The sequence below is a fragment of the Lytechinus pictus genome, chromosome 5 (genome assembly GCF_037042905.1).
Source record: "Lytechinus pictus isolate F3 Inbred chromosome 5, Lp3.0, whole genome shotgun sequence".
NCBI classification, from domain to species: Eukaryota; Metazoa; Echinodermata; class Echinoidea; order Temnopleuroida; family Toxopneustidae; genus Lytechinus; species Lytechinus pictus.
Genome location: NC_087249.1, coordinates 27,207,199 through 27,224,951, shown reverse-complemented (window position 1 = coordinate 27,224,951; position 17,753 = coordinate 27,207,199). Strand labels below are relative to the sequence as shown.

Here is a 17,753-nt window from a genome sequence, read left to right as displayed (position 1 = left end):
ATTCACATTTGAACATAGTACGAACATATCGATGTCATCTTGAGAAAGCTGCTCATTCTCATCCGCTTCCTCATACGTCAAGCTTCCCACACCACCCCGATGTTAATTAATTCATAAATTCATCTAGCCTATTTTATTATCGCCAAAAACTTAATGTTCATGCTCTGACCAAGTCCATTACAATAATTGTTTGTAACCAAAGCAGATTGTTGGCATTGTGAATTCACAACTGTAATAAGGAGGCTTAAAGTAAATGCATTCCTGTCAAAATAGCCAAGTCTTTTTTTTAAATTAGACAACATCCAGCATGGGCGACACTAAATGGGCGATTTTTTTTTTCATCTAAGGCAATTTACCTTCGTAATTTTTTAATAAACAAAAGGATGAGGAATAATATCTATGCACTGCCCGTGGCGCAGGGGCGAAGTTTCGACTGCCCGGTTAAGTCCAGCATGATGAACAAATAAAAATTACCTTTTTAAAAACAATATTTCTTCCACACGCATAAAGGCTATTTACATGGTATTATGCGTCTCTCAGAACTGCTTATTTATTAGGCCTATTATTATATATAATAGTATTATTAAAAAACAAATCATTCCATTATCTTCAATTTCCAAAACTTTTTTAGATTATAAACGTAGCGAAAGATAGTTTGTCTTGTTTGATTATCTGATAAACCATGCCGGAAATGCTAATAAAATATATAACATTCTTGATAGTAGTATGGTGGAAACACACCCGGAAAAAATATAATAAGGCCGCGATGTGATTATTAAAAAGGGTTTCATGAAGCATTCTAACTTCCGAATAGAGGGATTCATAATCAATGAATAGACAATGATGCAACGTTATATAACAATGAAATGGTCTCTACCAGAAAATATATTGTCCAATTCATAGAGTAAGCGCGGGAGTAAACTGTGGCTTCTATACGCTTTTTTGCGCTAAAATATAGTGACTATTTTATTCATTTTGGAAAATTATCGTCTTTTTAGTTATCTATATTATTATGGGTGGGTAAAACAGGGAAGACATGCATGTATGCGACAGCATTCAATTGTTTTCTGAAGAAAAACAAAGATACACAATGAGAAACACAAATTGATAATATTAATAACATTCATCGCAGATAAAATCCAGTGTCAAAATTTAGTTGTCGAACAAAATATGCCGCGGCCTAGTCATGTATATCTTCTCTTTTGTTTACAAACTTAGATTTCCATTTTCTTTCAGTCTGATTGGCTAGTTATCTTGCTACAATTTGCCTTGATTTCTTTTCGTCTTCTTTATTATTCTGATTTTGAGATATAATTAAATAGTCGCATGATCTCCTGCTGAACCTCAATTGGCTTTATTGGTTTATTTTTTATCTATTCAGTTTGTTGAATACCGCGGTTGAATGCTGCTTTCAGTAGGTTCTACGTTACAATCAAAATTATGATTCATTCATATTTTTTTTCAATCAGTTATTTGTTATCCAAATCCTCGGTTGACTATGTAGTCCGCTCGAGATGAAGCTTGAGGTTACGTCATTTACTCGTCTTCATTTGTATTACGTCATGACTGATTACCAGGTAAACATGTGATGATCAGTCAAGATGAAGCATCCTCCCATTCCAAAAATAAAGATCGCATAAGATCAGCCGATTTATCAAAGAAGGGGATTCTCTTTATGACAATTCGATTTTATTTTCAAATAGAATGATATTTTGACATACGATTGAACAATCACAATTCTGTGTTATTGATATTTAAGCAAATGTTCATGGTTCCACTTTATTATGTAGTTTATTCTATAAAACCTCTTTAATATGCCTGAATTTCTACCTATTTTGAAATGTACTCGTCCATGTTTTTGCTTGAAAGACATCGTTCCATGAACGTTTCCATCCAGCTTCTCCATAGCGCACACACGCAAAACTCATGACCAATTTATTGTCGTTGCTCATAAATCGACCGCATCGTCTGCTCTGTGTTAACCGGTGCTAGCGACCGAACAATAGGGGGTAAACAAACAGATGCAACCATACGATACTTGATTCCATACGGAGGACAGCGGCGATCATCACTTTGCACGCTATCGCAGCTCACACAGAGAAACATATACTCCGCTGATTTTCTGTCTTTTTCATCTGTTGGAATTACACTGAAATACCATCAAAATGAAGAAATATTTTAAATGCTGCTCAATGGCCATTTCGGCAAAATTCATCATGTGCTGTCTCTCAATTCTCTTTTGGGTAAGTACCGGTATTTACTTCTTTTTTTTTCATTTATGTTGGGAGAATTTTGTCATTATGAATTTAATGAATTTTGCAGTAGACTGGTGGAAGTGAAATGTACAATCAGGGAAGTCCCACTTCCCTGGTATGATAAAGGTAGTTATTTTGAAGACATTGTAAGCATAATTTCTTTAGGCGAGGGTTTTTAAAGTGATTAAAGGAACAAGTATCATGACTATGTGATATACTTAAACCTGACGTTCATATGCCATACTCAGTCACAGTCAATATAATGATTGTGGGCATTATTTTAAACAGAAAGACAAGACAAGAAATAGCAAACACGTTGGTGTTTTATCTATGATATTCTTCACTTTTGTCATTGCAGGAACATTATTATCATGAACTTTGTGCTTTGAATGTATTTTAGAATTTAACTTTTGTCATTCATTACAAAACATCAGATTCTTAGAAATATTAATTGTCATCTTTTCCCATGCATATACAGTGTGGTTCTGCTGGACTCATGTACCTCGGTATTGAGATGTTTACCTACGCTGGAAACATCCACCACCTTGCCAGCAACTATTTCTTGACCATTCCTGCCAGCGTATGCATTGGTCTCAGTCTTCTCTTCCTTACTGTTGGTATTACTGGCCTTGTTGCTCTCACCAGGGATGATGCTCAGTGTTTGAGGAGGATGGTAAGTTCGAATCTGCATAGTTTTCTTTTAAAGAAGTGACCGACACGAAACTGGTCAGAGATGAAACTTAAGAACGCAAACAATGGTTGGATGGAAGGATATATTCTTGAAGTACGTCTTACCCATCTCGACCCATTTTACCCAGCATGCAACTGTTGAAGACTAGCATGAGACTGATCAATTGACTGATATTGTTGAAACCTGTTTTAAAGTGATTGGTGCTTAAAATCATTTGTATCATTGCATCTCAGGCTTAGAAATGGAAAGTGGATATTTGGGAGAAATCAAATCTGTTGAAATCTGTAAAGTTGTTGTAATTTTCTAATTTACTTTTTTCATGTTAAAAATATATGTACTCTGGTTTGGTATATTAATACAAATTGAAATTGTTCCATGAGTAATTTTATACTTGTGTGTTGTCTAGTGACAAAAAGGAATAAATTTGCAGAGTCAGTAATCAGGATGTACTTATTGATTTTCTGCATAATATGACGTAGCCAATTTGAAACCAGACTATATCCGTCAGAATCGTGACACTGATTAAACTTGTAAGGAAATGACCTCAGACTAACTTCCAGTACAGAAGTTACATGGAGTTCCTAATCTGTACTCTTGTGGTCTGTCATTACATGATATTTTCTAAAACAATACTAATTCATCTGCAAAATTTGCAATTTTGTTATAAATATGCATAACTTGTAGCTAAGCATAATGATATCATGCTGACTACCATATTATTTCAGTTAATTCTGAATTATATTCGATTGGTATCACCACATTATGTGAATAGTACTTGTATTGTGACTTCATTTTTATGTTGGAAAAGTATTGTGAATTCATTTCTATGTTGGAAAGAGAAACTGACAAAGGGAATTGGACGATATGTAGATTTTGATCAATTTCAAATAGTGAAGTGGAAGAATATAACTCAGTTATACCCTTAATAGATCAACATTTCAGTTTGTTGATTATCTTCTGGTGTAGGGTCAAGGAAAAGGTTGTAAAATGTTACTGATCAACATGAACTACTTCTTACTCATTGATGGTATCTCATCTTTGTATATTGATCAGGAAATTCAAGGTTTAAGTCTTTATACTGAGGGATAATATATCTGAAAAAAAACTAATGATGCAAGGACTATTACTCACCTTTCTGGAAGAGTTGTAGGCTATAGAACATGCATTCTGAACCTTGACTCAACCCACAGGTTTCTACATTAAAGGTCAAGTCCACCCCAGAAAAATGTTGATTTGAATAGAGAAAAGTCAAACTAGCAAAACACTGAAAATTTCATCAAAATCGGATGTAAAATAAGAAAGTTATGCCACTTTAAAGTTTTGCTTAATTTTCAGAAAACAGTGATATGCACAACTCAAATGAGAAAGTCGATGATGTCCCTCACTCACTATTTATTTTCTTTTTATTGTTTGAATTATACAATATTTGATTTTTTATAGATTTGACAATAAGGACCAACTTGACTGAATCATATAGTATTAAACAATGCTCATTCCACATGTTCAGGAAGGAATTAATCGTTGTTTCACTTGACAATGAGGAGAAAAATAGAATATTCCCTATTTCGTATAATAAAATACAAAAGAAATAGTAAGTGGATGACATCATCAGTATCCCCATTTGCATACCCACCAGGATGTGCATATAACTGTTTTGTGAAATTAAGCAAAACTTTAAAATGTCATAACTTTCTTATTTAACATCCGATTTTGATGAAATTTTCAGTGTTACGCTTGTTGGATTTTTCTCTTTTTATTCAAATCAACTTTTTGTTGGGGTGGACTTGTCCTTTGAATAATTTGCATAAAAATGTTTCATATAAAAGCCACCTCATAAGTTTCCCCCCCCCCCAAGACCAACCGCGTAGCCAGGATTTCATTTTGGAGGGGGCGGTAAATGCACGCGAAGCGCGCTCCCTAGGGGGTGGGTGCAGGGAGGGGGAGTTTCCCCCTCCCTTGCGAAGCGCGAAGCTTTCGGTGTTTCATAAATTAAAATAAAAAGGAGCCGCCTCCCTTGTCTCTAGTATCTATATCAGCTCCAATTCATTTGACTATATTGTGATTTTGAACCTTGTTTTCAAAAGTGATTGTAAAACGAACAAAAAAAGGATAAAATGGAGGAAAATAAAATAATATAAACCCAGCGCGAAGCGCGGTAGCTAAAGCGTTTTATATTTTTTTGCAAAGAAAATGGTCCCGAGAAAAGGTTATTTTCTAAGTTATATTGAAAACTTCCCTTGGAAAGATCAGATTTGATTACAAACAATTTAGCGACAGTGCATATCTTAACTCGCAAAACAGAGGAGAAGAAGGATATATGCCGGGAGGAAGATATTCCTCCCCGCTCAGAGCAATGAAACTCTGAAATTTCAAACGGGCGGACGTTTCATCAAATTCATATATCTCTAATACCCCCATCAGCTCTAATTCAATTAATTTTCCAAGATTATTGAACTTCATTACAAGGAAAATAGTGCGCAAAAAGTTGAAACTTCTGTGATTATTGAAATTATATAAAACACGGTGATGTATAATTTCTTTCACTTATCCTGATGCGCTTCACTTTGAATGATAAAGAAACTTAAGTGTCATTCAAAATTTCAAACTGAGGGCGCAAAACAGGACAGGAGATGAATGTGCAGGGAAATGACATGAAGTTTAATAGAATTTTGTAGAATATTGTATTTTTTTTTTATTTAATACGACACAAATTTTATACCTTCCTCTTTTTAAATTAGGAACCTGTTCGCCCCCCAAATTATGGTTGTTTAGTAATGAGCTGAAAAGCGGGAGAAGTTGCCTATATGGAGGTGACGGCAGAAATTGAGATAAAGATTTTACCCGCCCGGAGCCGACCCGACCAGAAGTTGTGCGATCAATTAAAAAAAAAAAGATAAATTCATAAACATCGGCCTAACCTTACTCTAATTCCATGCCCCAATGTATACATTTGAACTTTAACTGGCAAGAAACACATATAGCTGAGGTGGAAAAACAGGGTTAGAGAAAGGGTGAGGGAAACAAAGGAGAACTGCAATATTGTCATTTGACCGCGCGTAGCGCGAAAGCAAAATTCATATATATAAATTTAGAGCAAGAGTCACGGAGTTTCTTTTTTGAGAAAAAAATAAAGAATAAAAAGAAAAACCCACAAAGCTACCTTTCTTCCCTTTCCTCTCTTCGCTTTTCCTTTTCTCCTCTCCTTTTCCCCTTCTTTTTTTTTTCTTTTTGGGGACGTTTTGGGGGGGGGCGACCGCCCCCACCGCCCCCCCCTGGCTACGCGCCTGCCCAAGACATGATATATTACTGAAGGTTTGTAAGGGAATTGTGAAAATCTTACATGGAGATAGAATATGCTTCTTCTTAGAATATGTTTCTGACATTTCTCACTTGCAGATATGATTCTTTTAAATTCTCGTTTGAATTTTTCTTTTTAGTTTGTTGCCTTACTTATGGTTATTGTCATTCTGGAGATCACAGGAGCCGTCCTTGCTATTGTCTTCAAGGAGGAGGTGAGTGTCAAGCAATATTTAATTGTTATATTATCATCATTAATAATACTGTTATTAATATTTTACTCATTATTATTGATGTTTTTATCATTTTCAGCAATATTATCATTGTCATTGTTGTCTATTCATCTTTTTTAAAGAATAAAGCATATATCAAACTGATATATAATTATAATGAAAATGAGTGATACCGTCCATATGATTATAAATACAGTTATTCATGATGATGTTTAATGCTGTCTTGATACACAAAGAAACAAGAAAATTGATAATAATTTTTATAAAACATTTCAAATAATGTTGCTTTTTACTTCAATTTTACAGATCAGCATGGGTGTTGAGAGGGGTGTTAATAATACCATGACACATTACAATGAGAAAGAAAACTACCAGAGGTCAATGGACTATGTGCAGGGACATGTAAGTATTGACCCCGTTCTATTGTTCTCATACATGTGTACTATACTTATGAAGATATGCTAACTGCTTAGTATTTCAATTAAAAATAAATTCAGAATAAAGATTTTATGATTTCCTTTCTAGTAGATGAATTAAGGTAATAACTGATAACATGAACGATTTCAGAGAGAGGGGGGAATAGGGAAAAAAGTTAAGATCCCATTCTTGTTTTAATATCCTTTTTATTTTGTTGATCTTATTTGACAATCTAATTTGCTTTTGCAGTGTAATGTTATATATTTGTATTCTAATTTGATTTATTTTTCTTTCCTCCCAGCTCGATTGCTGTGGTTCCCACCATGCTGAGGATTGGACTACCACACCATGGGGTAAAGCCCACCCTGACATGGTTCCATTGAGCTGCTGTAAGGACAATGCTACGGCCAACTGCACAGGATCACTCGTCAACGAGCCATTCAACATCAACCATGATGTAAGTCAATCAAAATGTCCATCAGTTGTAATTGTAAGAAAAAAATCAGGCCTACTCTGGAAGAATTTGCCCCCAGAATCCCTGTGCACCCTTTAAAACTCCCTTGAAAACTAAAACAGAGCCCCTGAAATCCCCCTATAGAGTCCACTGTAAACTATAATACTATATGTTGCAAATTTTTTGGTGTAGGCTCAAAACATAGCCACGGGAAAATAAGTAGTGGTCATGGTTTTTGCTAATGTATACCTGACAGCATCTCATACTACTATGTGAACAATAATACTGAATTAATTTCTACCCTTCATCTGAAAAGCCTATAACCAACTTCCAATGCTATCAATTTTCTATGAATATATATATATATATTTTTGTTTCCTTTATAGGGTTGTCAAGAAAAGCTTTATGAAGACATCCGGGCATACCTTGTCTACATCATCATCATTGCAGTTTTTCTCTTCCTTTTACAGGTAACATTTCTAATCTTTCTTTAATACAATTGATAATTATGTATGAAAATTCTGTAATTAAGTATAAGAGCAATACTATGACATCGCTAGAAATGCAATTACCTTGACGACTGTAAATGTTTGAAATGATGACTATACATAAAGGATTGTCATTGAGTGTGTGATAAGATAAATCAGATAGGTATGTTTGGTTTAGATTAGGAAGGTCATAGCAAGGTCTCATAGTTCAGTATAAATCAGCAACCAGTCAGTAGGTGGTTTCAAACCGCCTCGATCACAAGAATCCCCGTTAAATTACGAGAACATTTTTAGGCTAAAAAATACCCATCAATTATTCCTGCATTCACACCGCCCCGAAACATATACCCTTCGGGATAAATTCCTGAAGTTAGGAGCATGCGCAGTATGGTCTAATAAGCAGGCAAGGCGGGAGATTCAAAACCACTAGCCCAGCAGCCACCCACGGCGCCCGCGCCCAACGACACACTGGGCTAAAAGTTCCCGTAAATTGCTTTCACATTGCCAAAATACCTGCGACCTTGGAAAAATCCCCGCGAAAGTTCTCGTAATTTCGCCAAGTACCTACTATTTTGCGGGGATTTTCTTTCGGGGATATTACGCGTAGTTTGCTTTCACATTACCAAAATACCTGGTATTTTCTGATCAGGGTAAATTTCCCGATCAGAGAATACCTGGAACTGACGAACTTCGAGGCGGTCTGAAACCACCTAGTGAGATATAGACAATGACCTTTTCCTGGTTTGCAGGAAAGCGATCATGGGTTCGATAACATAAAGAGATGCAATCAATCATACAATTGTAACTTTATGACTCTACAGAAATCATGTACGAAAAGATGTACTTTCAAAGTACAGCTGCATTGCAGGGCCCTTTAACAAATTTAACAAATATTTGCTAGAATATGTCTATTGTACTGTAATATTTCTTTTATACACAGTGAAGAAATCTAATTTAGCAGTCAGTTGAACTCTTGGAAAGGGAGGCTGTGCCCCTCATATTATTTATTTTATTTTAATTCTTTTTTTTCTTTCTGCAGTCTATGGCACTCTGCTGTACTTGTTACTTGGTATGCAAGAGACCAGACAAACACTACCAACAGATCCAGTCACCCAAGCACGAGAAAAGCTATGGATACAAGGCTTAATCAACTGCTCAAATAGACTTTAAAGCATGAATGTTATCAAGAAGACACAACCCCTCCCCCCAAAAAATAAAAATAGCCAGCGTTAATACAGAGATCATCCCAAGAACTGGAATGGTGATTTTTCTATCAATGGAGATACATTGCAAGTTTGCAGCACATGTTGCCTGTTAATTGTTGACACAGCTGTCTGAAAGTGGGGAGGTCGCCACGTACTTCTTTTGTTATGGAATATCAGGGCCCTGTTGCAGGAAAAATTGAAATCAATTGCAACATGATATCAGCCAATTAGAAGCGCGCCGTTGGACTTTGATTCTCATAGTTGCAATTAAATACAATTCTCCCTGCACTAGGCCTCTGGTCTGTGTTTTGCAGTTCTATGAATTTCGCAGTACATTCAGGTTTGTCTTGCTCACTTCAATATTCCGTTATTTATTAATTTTTCCATAAGAGGTGCGATGTCATAAAGTAATTGAAATAATGGTGGTAAGATTGAGTTTTCCAAATTCAAACCAGTGTCTTCATTTCTCACTCAGGTTTTTTTGTCCTGAAGAAAAAGTGTGTGTTTTAAATATAAACTTTTGTATCTATTACACTATATGTGAATTTTGTAAGAAAAATGTCTTCTTTGGGATGGTATAACAAATGTGTGTGCTCATAGCATGTATATATTTGAAACTAAATTCATTTCCCATTCACTGCCCCTGGTGAAGACTAGAACACATTGAATGACTCTGTGGTGGGAATTGCATATTGGATATCAAAAACAACTTATTTAATGTGTAATGCCCATTGGCCCATACATATTGGAGGACTAAGAGATTTTTAAATAGTGAAACTGCACATTTTTTTATTCAATGCATACATGCACATAATGACCAACCAATAATGGCTCTTTTTATCAAATATTCTCACCTTTTGAATGTCAAATGTTCCATTTTTCAAATTTAGACGAGATAAAAATTTAATCCTCTTCAAATAATTAGGAACTTTCTTGATATAATTTTATAATGAAGATCTGTTACCATACTTTTATTTCTTATATATATTTATGAATATCTCATTTGATATCAATCACCATGTGAAAGTGAAATTAACACAAAGTACTATGTATTGTTGTATTATATGTATATTAAAACTCAGATTGTTCATATATAATTATATATACTCTTTGTCTGCTTGCTTGTCATGGATTTTATCAATTAGAAAAAGGACAGAAAAGGAGAGGGTGAGAGGGAGCACAGTATAGATTTAGGAGAGACAGGACAAGAGTGATAGAGTGCATATAGAGAAATGTTTGTTGCCATTTTGAAAATCACAGAAGAGGGGATTTTAATTGAGAGGAAGTATTATGTAGAATGATATATATAAATTTAGGAGAGAGGGATAAGAAGAGAGTGATAGGAAGAGAGGATAGATTGATAGGAAGAGAGAATAATAGAAAGAGATAGGGATAGAGAGAGATATATATATATTGAGTTTGAAAGAGAGAGATGGGAAGAGAGAAAGGTAAATATAAGCAGGGGGTAGAAAGAAAATGGTGGATGGGTGGGAAAATTAAGAGATAGATATAGAGGGGATAGAAAGAGTGAGAGATAGTATAATAAATAATACTTGGGAGAGAGTGATCAGATTTGTACAAATTTGACCTTTGTGGTATATTCTCCTTTGAATGTGATAATTGACAAGAATTGATCAAGCACAGTATAAAATCCATAAAGATTCCTTAGATATTAATATTATTATTATATTCATTCTTTCGCTATATATCCTATGCATGACCCTTCTGTATATTGTTTATAATATATTTCTCGCCATATTGTCTCTTCTCTTCTAAATGTCTTTGTCTACATTTATAAGCAAGTCTACATGTATGACTTCTGTCTGTCTCTCTCTACCTTGTCAATATTCTGACATGTTTCAATCCTGAATATCAACCACCCCCCCCCCCCCCCCACAATCACTTTCTCTGCCATAGTCATTCACTGTCAAACTTTCTGCATTATCAATGATTCCATGTTCTTGTATCAAAATTACACCCCATCATTATCTCCGTCTTCCTTTTCTCTCCTTTCTCTCAACCAATGTCCCCCCCATATCCACACCCCTCCCTCGACTCTTGTTTTCCATTTAACTCTTTCACCCACTCTCCTATCATTGAACACACATTTTTTAACTAATCTCATCTCCCCTACTATACTCTCAATTTAACATATTCAATAGATTTCAAAGTCACCAAACTTATTCTGTTGTAATTGTATATAAAATAATTTAATTTATTCAAAATACATGTAATCCAATTATTAGAAACTCACTTCATACCCATAATTCAAGATTACAGAGGAACATAATGAGTAACAAGTATTTAGTGATCTATGAAATAAATAGTGAATTTCATAATTCTATAAATAAATCAAACAAATCTGTTTTTACTACAAGACATTTTCTTGGACAACTAAAGTTTGAAGATGAAATTTCTTCCATAATAAATAGTAAAACATGGATCATTCCCTAAATATTGATTTTTATTCTAATAAAAAATACTTGTATCATTACAAATGCAAAATGAACATGCTTTATTAAGAAGTAAATGACACATACACTAACTGGATATGTATTGCAGTTCTTACAAATTATTTCTTAGTATGTCCTTGAGTGTCAAACCTAGTTTGATTTTACTTTATTATACGGTAAGTATGGAGTATTCCCAGGGAACACTATCACCACCTATTTAGTCCAGATTGGACCTTGGTATAAATTGGAAGTTCCCTTTCCCAAAGCTAACATAGAGGGCACATGTCTCCCAAATCTCTAATCAGCACCAATCCTCTCATCTTCCCTCCCCACCAAGGTCCGGTACAAAACTTTGCTGTCCCGGCAGAGAGAGGCATCAATCAAACAAGTTACATGTAGGGATCCAATGGAAGTTTTCTGTTGGCCCAATATAAATTACCTTTTGGTCCATTAGATTTATTCTATGGGTCCAATAGATGTTTTCTGTTGGTCCAACATAGTTTATATTTAACCAACAGAAATATTCTATTAGACCCACAGAAAACTTCTATTGGACCGACAGAATAATTCTATTGGACCAACAGAAAACCCCTATTGGACCATCAAAAATATTCTAATAGACCCACAGGAAACTTCTATTGGACCAACAGAATAATTCTTTTGAACCAACAGAAAACCTCTATTGGACCATCAAAAATATTCTATTAGACCCACAGGAAACTTCTATTGGACCAACAGAAAACCTCTATTGGACCATCAAAAAATATTCTTAGACCCACAGGAAACTTCTATTGGACCAACAGTAAACCTCTATTGGACCATCAAAAATATTATTTTAGACCCACAGGAAATTTCTGTTGGAATAACAAAATAATAGAATACAGATTCTACAATCAACTCCCATCATTACAAGGAGCTTGAGACCAAGCCGATTATCTTCTTATTCTCATCATAAATTTTAGACACATGTTTAAAATTGGTACCAGAAGAATTGGCTTGTTATAATGAAATCTCGTTATACATCCCTGCTCATTATATCGGGAGATAACATGCAGTGATCACAATAAAACCAATTACAAAGACAAAATGTTCTAAAATGCATGAACATTAAAACAACAAAGTGAAATCAATTTAAATCAATTTCAAATTTACATATGGCCATAATATTGTAATACTTTTCATCGATATGTTGTTTAATTAAGAGTTTTCTATCTTACAGAATCATTTCATCCGGGAATAAAATATTACAGTTTGGATAATTAGACCAAACCAATCACTTATCAGCTTGTTGACATTACATTATCTGTGAGCTGCAAAAGCACATTGCATGGACTATCGACTCTGTTGTTTGGCTGCCGGCTGGTTCATACAATGTAGGCCTAGTCCCACCTTTTGATTACTGCCAGGCTGAATTTAGTACTGTTCTTCCACTCACAGTTTTACTGGTTGTATTCTGTAACTACCAGACGAAGCACATGTAGCATACATCTCTTATAAGGAGATATCTTTTGGAACTTTTGCTTCGGTTCAAACATGTTCAAACTTCAACAAAGTCAATTGCATTGCTATTGAAGTATTGTTATCGGCCATGACATTAATCGATGGCTATCTGCAGTAAAGATCTACAGACTCCACCAATCACAAGCAAGAGAAACATCACATACTGTTTGTTTTATCAAGAAGTTGAACCATAAGTTACTGTCTATGGCTAGAGTCTCTAGACCATGCGCATGATGATCTAAGCTAACGTTAGATCTATTTTTGCTAAAAGCCAGAGAGAGGATTTTGAGAGGAATGGATACCAGACCCAGTGTACAGGATGCTCTACTTTATGCATCAGGAAAACTTTCCATCAAGTTTAGAAAGCAACAGGAAGAGGCATTATCTTCATTTTTGTTAGGACATGATCTGTTTGTAAGCTTGCCAACAGGCTTTGGAAAAAGTGTAGTTTTCCGTGGAGCCCCTTTATGCATGGACTTTCTTCGTGGTCAACAAGATGTCAGATTTGATTCACTTGCCATAGTTGTTATGCCTCTAAAATCCCTTATCCAAGATCAACTTGATATTGCAAAGAGCGGTATCTCAGCTGTTGATTTGAGTGGAGGAATCACAGACAAAATCAGGGAAGAACTAGCGAGTGGTTGCCATTCCTTGATACTCTCAAGCCCTAAAGTTTTGACAGGAGACTCTGGAAGGGACCTAATGACAATAAGCACTATGAGGGATCGGCTATGCGGACTTTTTGTGGATGAAAGCAACTGTGTGGATGAAAGCAACTGTGTGAAGAAATGGTAAGATGTTTTCATGGTTATCATTGAATTTTTTTTCTAAATTTGATTATTTTATATTCAGAGTAAATAGCCAATCCCTCTGTATAGCGTAGGACAGGTGGCGTAGGATGATGAGTTATAACAGTACATAGATCTACAGGTAAAAAATATTGCAGTGGTCACTGGTCAATCAATGTGAATCGGATTATAAATGCCTGCCTGGCCCAAAATTGAAAATGTCACCCTTTTCATCTGTAGAATAGACCCTACATGCATAAAAATTACTAATCATTTTCGGTATATTACATTTCAGTAAAAAAAGTTCTTGGAGTAAATGAACATGCCTCCAGGATCAATTTTTTAATAAAATAAATTATCCATGTACAATATATTGCCTACAGAGGCAGAGCCTACCAAAAAATGTTAACGATCAACTCTTATACACATAGTGAAACCTATTTTCCCCCCCTATTTATCTCTTCATTCATGTAGGGGGCAGTCAACTGGGAAAACAAAGGTCTTTAGAGAGAGCTATCAAAAGCTTGGTGAGCTACGCTCAATTCTTCCACCAGTTCCAGTAGTTGCTTTGACAGCTACTGCAACCAGAGGTTTTGAAGGAGTATCATTGAATCTTTAAGTTTGAAAAACTACACCACAATCACTGCATCGCCAGATCGGAGTAATATCAAACATTCATTCATGAAATCTTCATCCGATTCTCTGGATACCAATCTGGCTTTTCTTGTCAAAGAGCTGCAAGATAGAGGAAGAGACTGTGAGCGTTTTCTTGTGTACTGCCAATCAAGGAAGATTGTTTCGGAAGTTTATTTCATGTTTGTGTACCAGCTGCCCCCCACACACAAGGCTTATGTACAATTGTATCATACAAACAGCGAGGATGACGTCCAACAACATATAGTGAAGGATTTCAGAGACAGCAAGGGAATGATCAGGATGCTTGTGGCAACGATTGCTTTTGGCATGGGTGTGGACGTGCAAGGCTGTTACAATGTCATTATGTATGGATAGAGAGAGCTATAAAAAGCTTGGTGAGCTACGCTCAATTCTTCCACCAATTCCAGTAGTTGCTTTGACAGCTACTGCAACCAAAGAGGTTTTCAAGGAGTATCATTGAATCTTTAAGTTTGAAAAACTACACCACAATCACTGTAACGCCAGACCGCAGTAATATCAAATATTCATTCATGAAATCTTCATCCGATTCTCCGGATACCAATCTGGCTTTTCTTGCCAAAGAGCTGCAAGATAGAGGAAGAGACTGAGCGTTTTCTTGTGTACTGCCAATCAAGGAAGATTGTTTCGGAAGTTTATTCCATGTTTATGTACCAGCTGCCCCCCACACACAAGGCTTATGTACAAATGTATCATACAAACAGCGAGGATGACGTCCAACAACATATAGTGAAGGATTTCAGAGACAGCAAGGGAATGATCAGGATGCTTGTGGCAACGATTGCTTTTGGCATGGGTGTGGACGTGCAAGGCTGTTACAATGTCATTATGTATGGATAGAGAGAGCTATAAAAAGCTTGGTGAGCTACGCTCAATTCTTCCACCAGTTCCAATAGTTGCTTTGACAGCTACTGCAACCAAAGAGGTTTTGAAGGAGTATCATTGAATCTTTAAGTTTGAAAAACTACACCACAATCACTGCATCGCCAGACCGGAGTAATATCAAACATTCATTCATGAAATCTTCATCCGATTCTCTGGATACCAATCTGGCTTTTCTTGTCAAAGAGCTGCAAGATAGAGGAAGAGACTGTGAGCATTTTCTTGTGTACTGCCAATCACGGAAGATTGTTTCGGAAGTTTATTCCATGTTCATGTACCAGCTGCCCCCCACACACAAGGTTTATGTACAAATGTATCATACAAACAGCGAGGATGACGTCCAACAACATATAGTGAAGGATTTCAGAGACAGCAAGGGAATGATCAGGGTGCTTGTGGCAACGATTGCTTTGGGCATGGGTGTGGACGTGCAAGGCTGTTACAATGTCATTATGTATGGAGTTGGAAGAGATAGGAAGAAGAGCTTGGGCATATGCATGAAATATCCAGGAGACAAGAAGCATGGTACATCAGATGAAATCAAGAGATATATTAGTGGTGATTCCTGCTGACGAGCAGTGATTGTAGACTGCTTGGTGGGGAGGCAAGATGAGTGGATTGGCGCTGATTAGAGAACTAACATAGCCACCATCAATCCATTCTTACACGACAAATGAGATGAGAAAACCATCATTTGACAATCCTGTATAAAGGAAGTTGCTATCAATCTATAACATCATATAAAATTGGGGTGACATCAGAGGTTCTTCTTCTTTATTCAATCCCAAGTAGGTAAAAAATTTACAATCTACAGCGTAGGGTAACGCAAGGAATCTATTACTGTTCATGAATATTGGCTCATTCTACCCCGCTTTTTTTTTATTACTCATTGAAAATATTCATGCAAAGGTACAAAAAAAGGGCATCAGTTCAACATTTCGTCTCCAACAAAAGTGATAAGCAAAGAAAAAAAAAGGTAATTCCTCATTGTGTGTATTTAGTGCATTTTCAAATTTTATAGGTGTGCAATTAATGGTGCACCATAAGATTTTTAAATTTTACAGGCTGAGCCCACACATTCCGCGCCTTCCTGCACTACATCTGCGCCCGCTGCAAACACAAAAACAGTTGTGGAATAAATAAAGAGGCTTGACACTTGTTGACATTTTGTTGGTCTAATATTTAAGAGATAGAATCTCAAAGCCCGATATTACTATGAAATGAGTGGCAGGAAATAGGCCGGGGTGGCGAGACCTTGGATTCGCCATTGAAGGGTGAAATGGGCTAGTAGCAGGATGAAGCATGCCCAAAGTATGATGCTCAAGGACTTCAGAGACTTTGTGCATGTAAAGCTTGAGAATTTTCGGGTTATACTGTATCTGTGGTGGCCATTGGGCAAGTAAACGTAACTATATGGTAATGAAAATGTGGCATAGGGCTAGCATTTATTTCTTTTAAACCAATTTAATAAAATAATAGTAATTTAAACATTTAATCACACTTTTGTCTTTTCTTCTTTTCAGTTTTGTTTATTGTTATTGTTTACAGTGTATGTATACTGTGAGGGTGATAGATGGCATTTCATAACATTTCAAGATAACATGTTTCTATTTCCTTGACACCCCCAGTTAACTACTGGCTAATCCAAACGAACATACACCGCAGGAGCATAAGGCAAAACCACACCTTATAATTTGGTGGCAGCGGTGGGATTGAAATTGAAATAGGACAAGAGGTTTGTTATTGTATGACCAGTGTTTAGGATATAGTATAATATATTACATTACAAAATTTTACTTTTTTTCGATATAGTTATTTCCTATTCGTAGAGATAAGGATAATATTAATTTACCCAAGCCCAATACAGTATCCTTTTGACCATAAACTTAACTCCTATTATTAACTCCATCATGTCTCTCCTAATGCCCCAACATCCCGACAGTCGAGCTGACTCAGCCCCCAATCAAATGTTCCTGTTTAGTTATGTGCCCCTGTATATGACCATCCCCACATTCACTGGTGATGATAACGACGGGGTGGTGTTAAATCAGTGGATCGTCCAAGTCAAGGCTGCCTTCCAGTCTTGGCGGACACCAACGGATCAGCAGGTGGGGGTCATCCTCTACCACCTAGCAGGTTTGGCAATGAGGGAGATCCTCGTACTGGGCGAAGACCATTAAAGAACCCCAGAGCAGGTTTTCAAGGCCCTTGAGGATGTTTTGGGAGACAAGGAAACTATCCCCTCTCTTCTGGGGAGGCTACATGGAAGATGCCAGCACAGAGAAGCATCTGCATCAGCAACCAAGCAAGGGGAGAAGGAAACCCAAGAGCTCCTTCGCACTACAGCCAAGGAGGTTGAAGCACTGCGATTGCGGGTAGACCAGCTGACACCCAACAGGCAACCGCCAAGAGCAC

General features: G+C 36.3%; 1 protein-coding gene across 1 annotated transcript; it reads left to right on the top strand.

Moving 5' to 3' along the window:
• Window positions 1-890: 890 nt before the first annotated feature.
• Window positions 891-9,039, top strand: LOC129262195 (tetraspanin-36-like). The gene is made up of 7 exons (XM_054900273.2): window positions 891-2,243; window positions 2,734-2,928; window positions 6,384-6,458; window positions 6,783-6,878; window positions 7,195-7,350; window positions 7,734-7,817; window positions 8,875-9,039. The coding sequence occupies exons 1-7, from the start codon at window positions 2,166-2,168 to the stop codon at window positions 8,980-8,982; spliced, it is 792 nt and encodes a 263-aa protein (XP_054756248.2). The 5' UTR covers window positions 891-2,165; the 3' UTR covers window positions 8,983-9,039.
• Window positions 9,040-17,753: the final 8,714 nt, after the last annotated feature.

Coding starts and splice junctions, on each gene's coding strand:
- LOC129262195 (XM_054900273.2), top strand. CDS start 2,166: ATGAAGAAATATTTTAAATGCTGCTCAATGGCCATTTCGGCAAAATTC. Junction 2,244..2,733: donor GTCTCTCAATTCTCTTTTGG/GTAAGTACCGGT, acceptor ATGCATATACAG/TGTGGTTCTGCTGGACTCAT. Junction 6,459..6,782: donor CTATTGTCTTCAAGGAGGAG/GTGAGTGTCAAG, acceptor TCAATTTTACAG/ATCAGCATGGGTGTTGAGAG.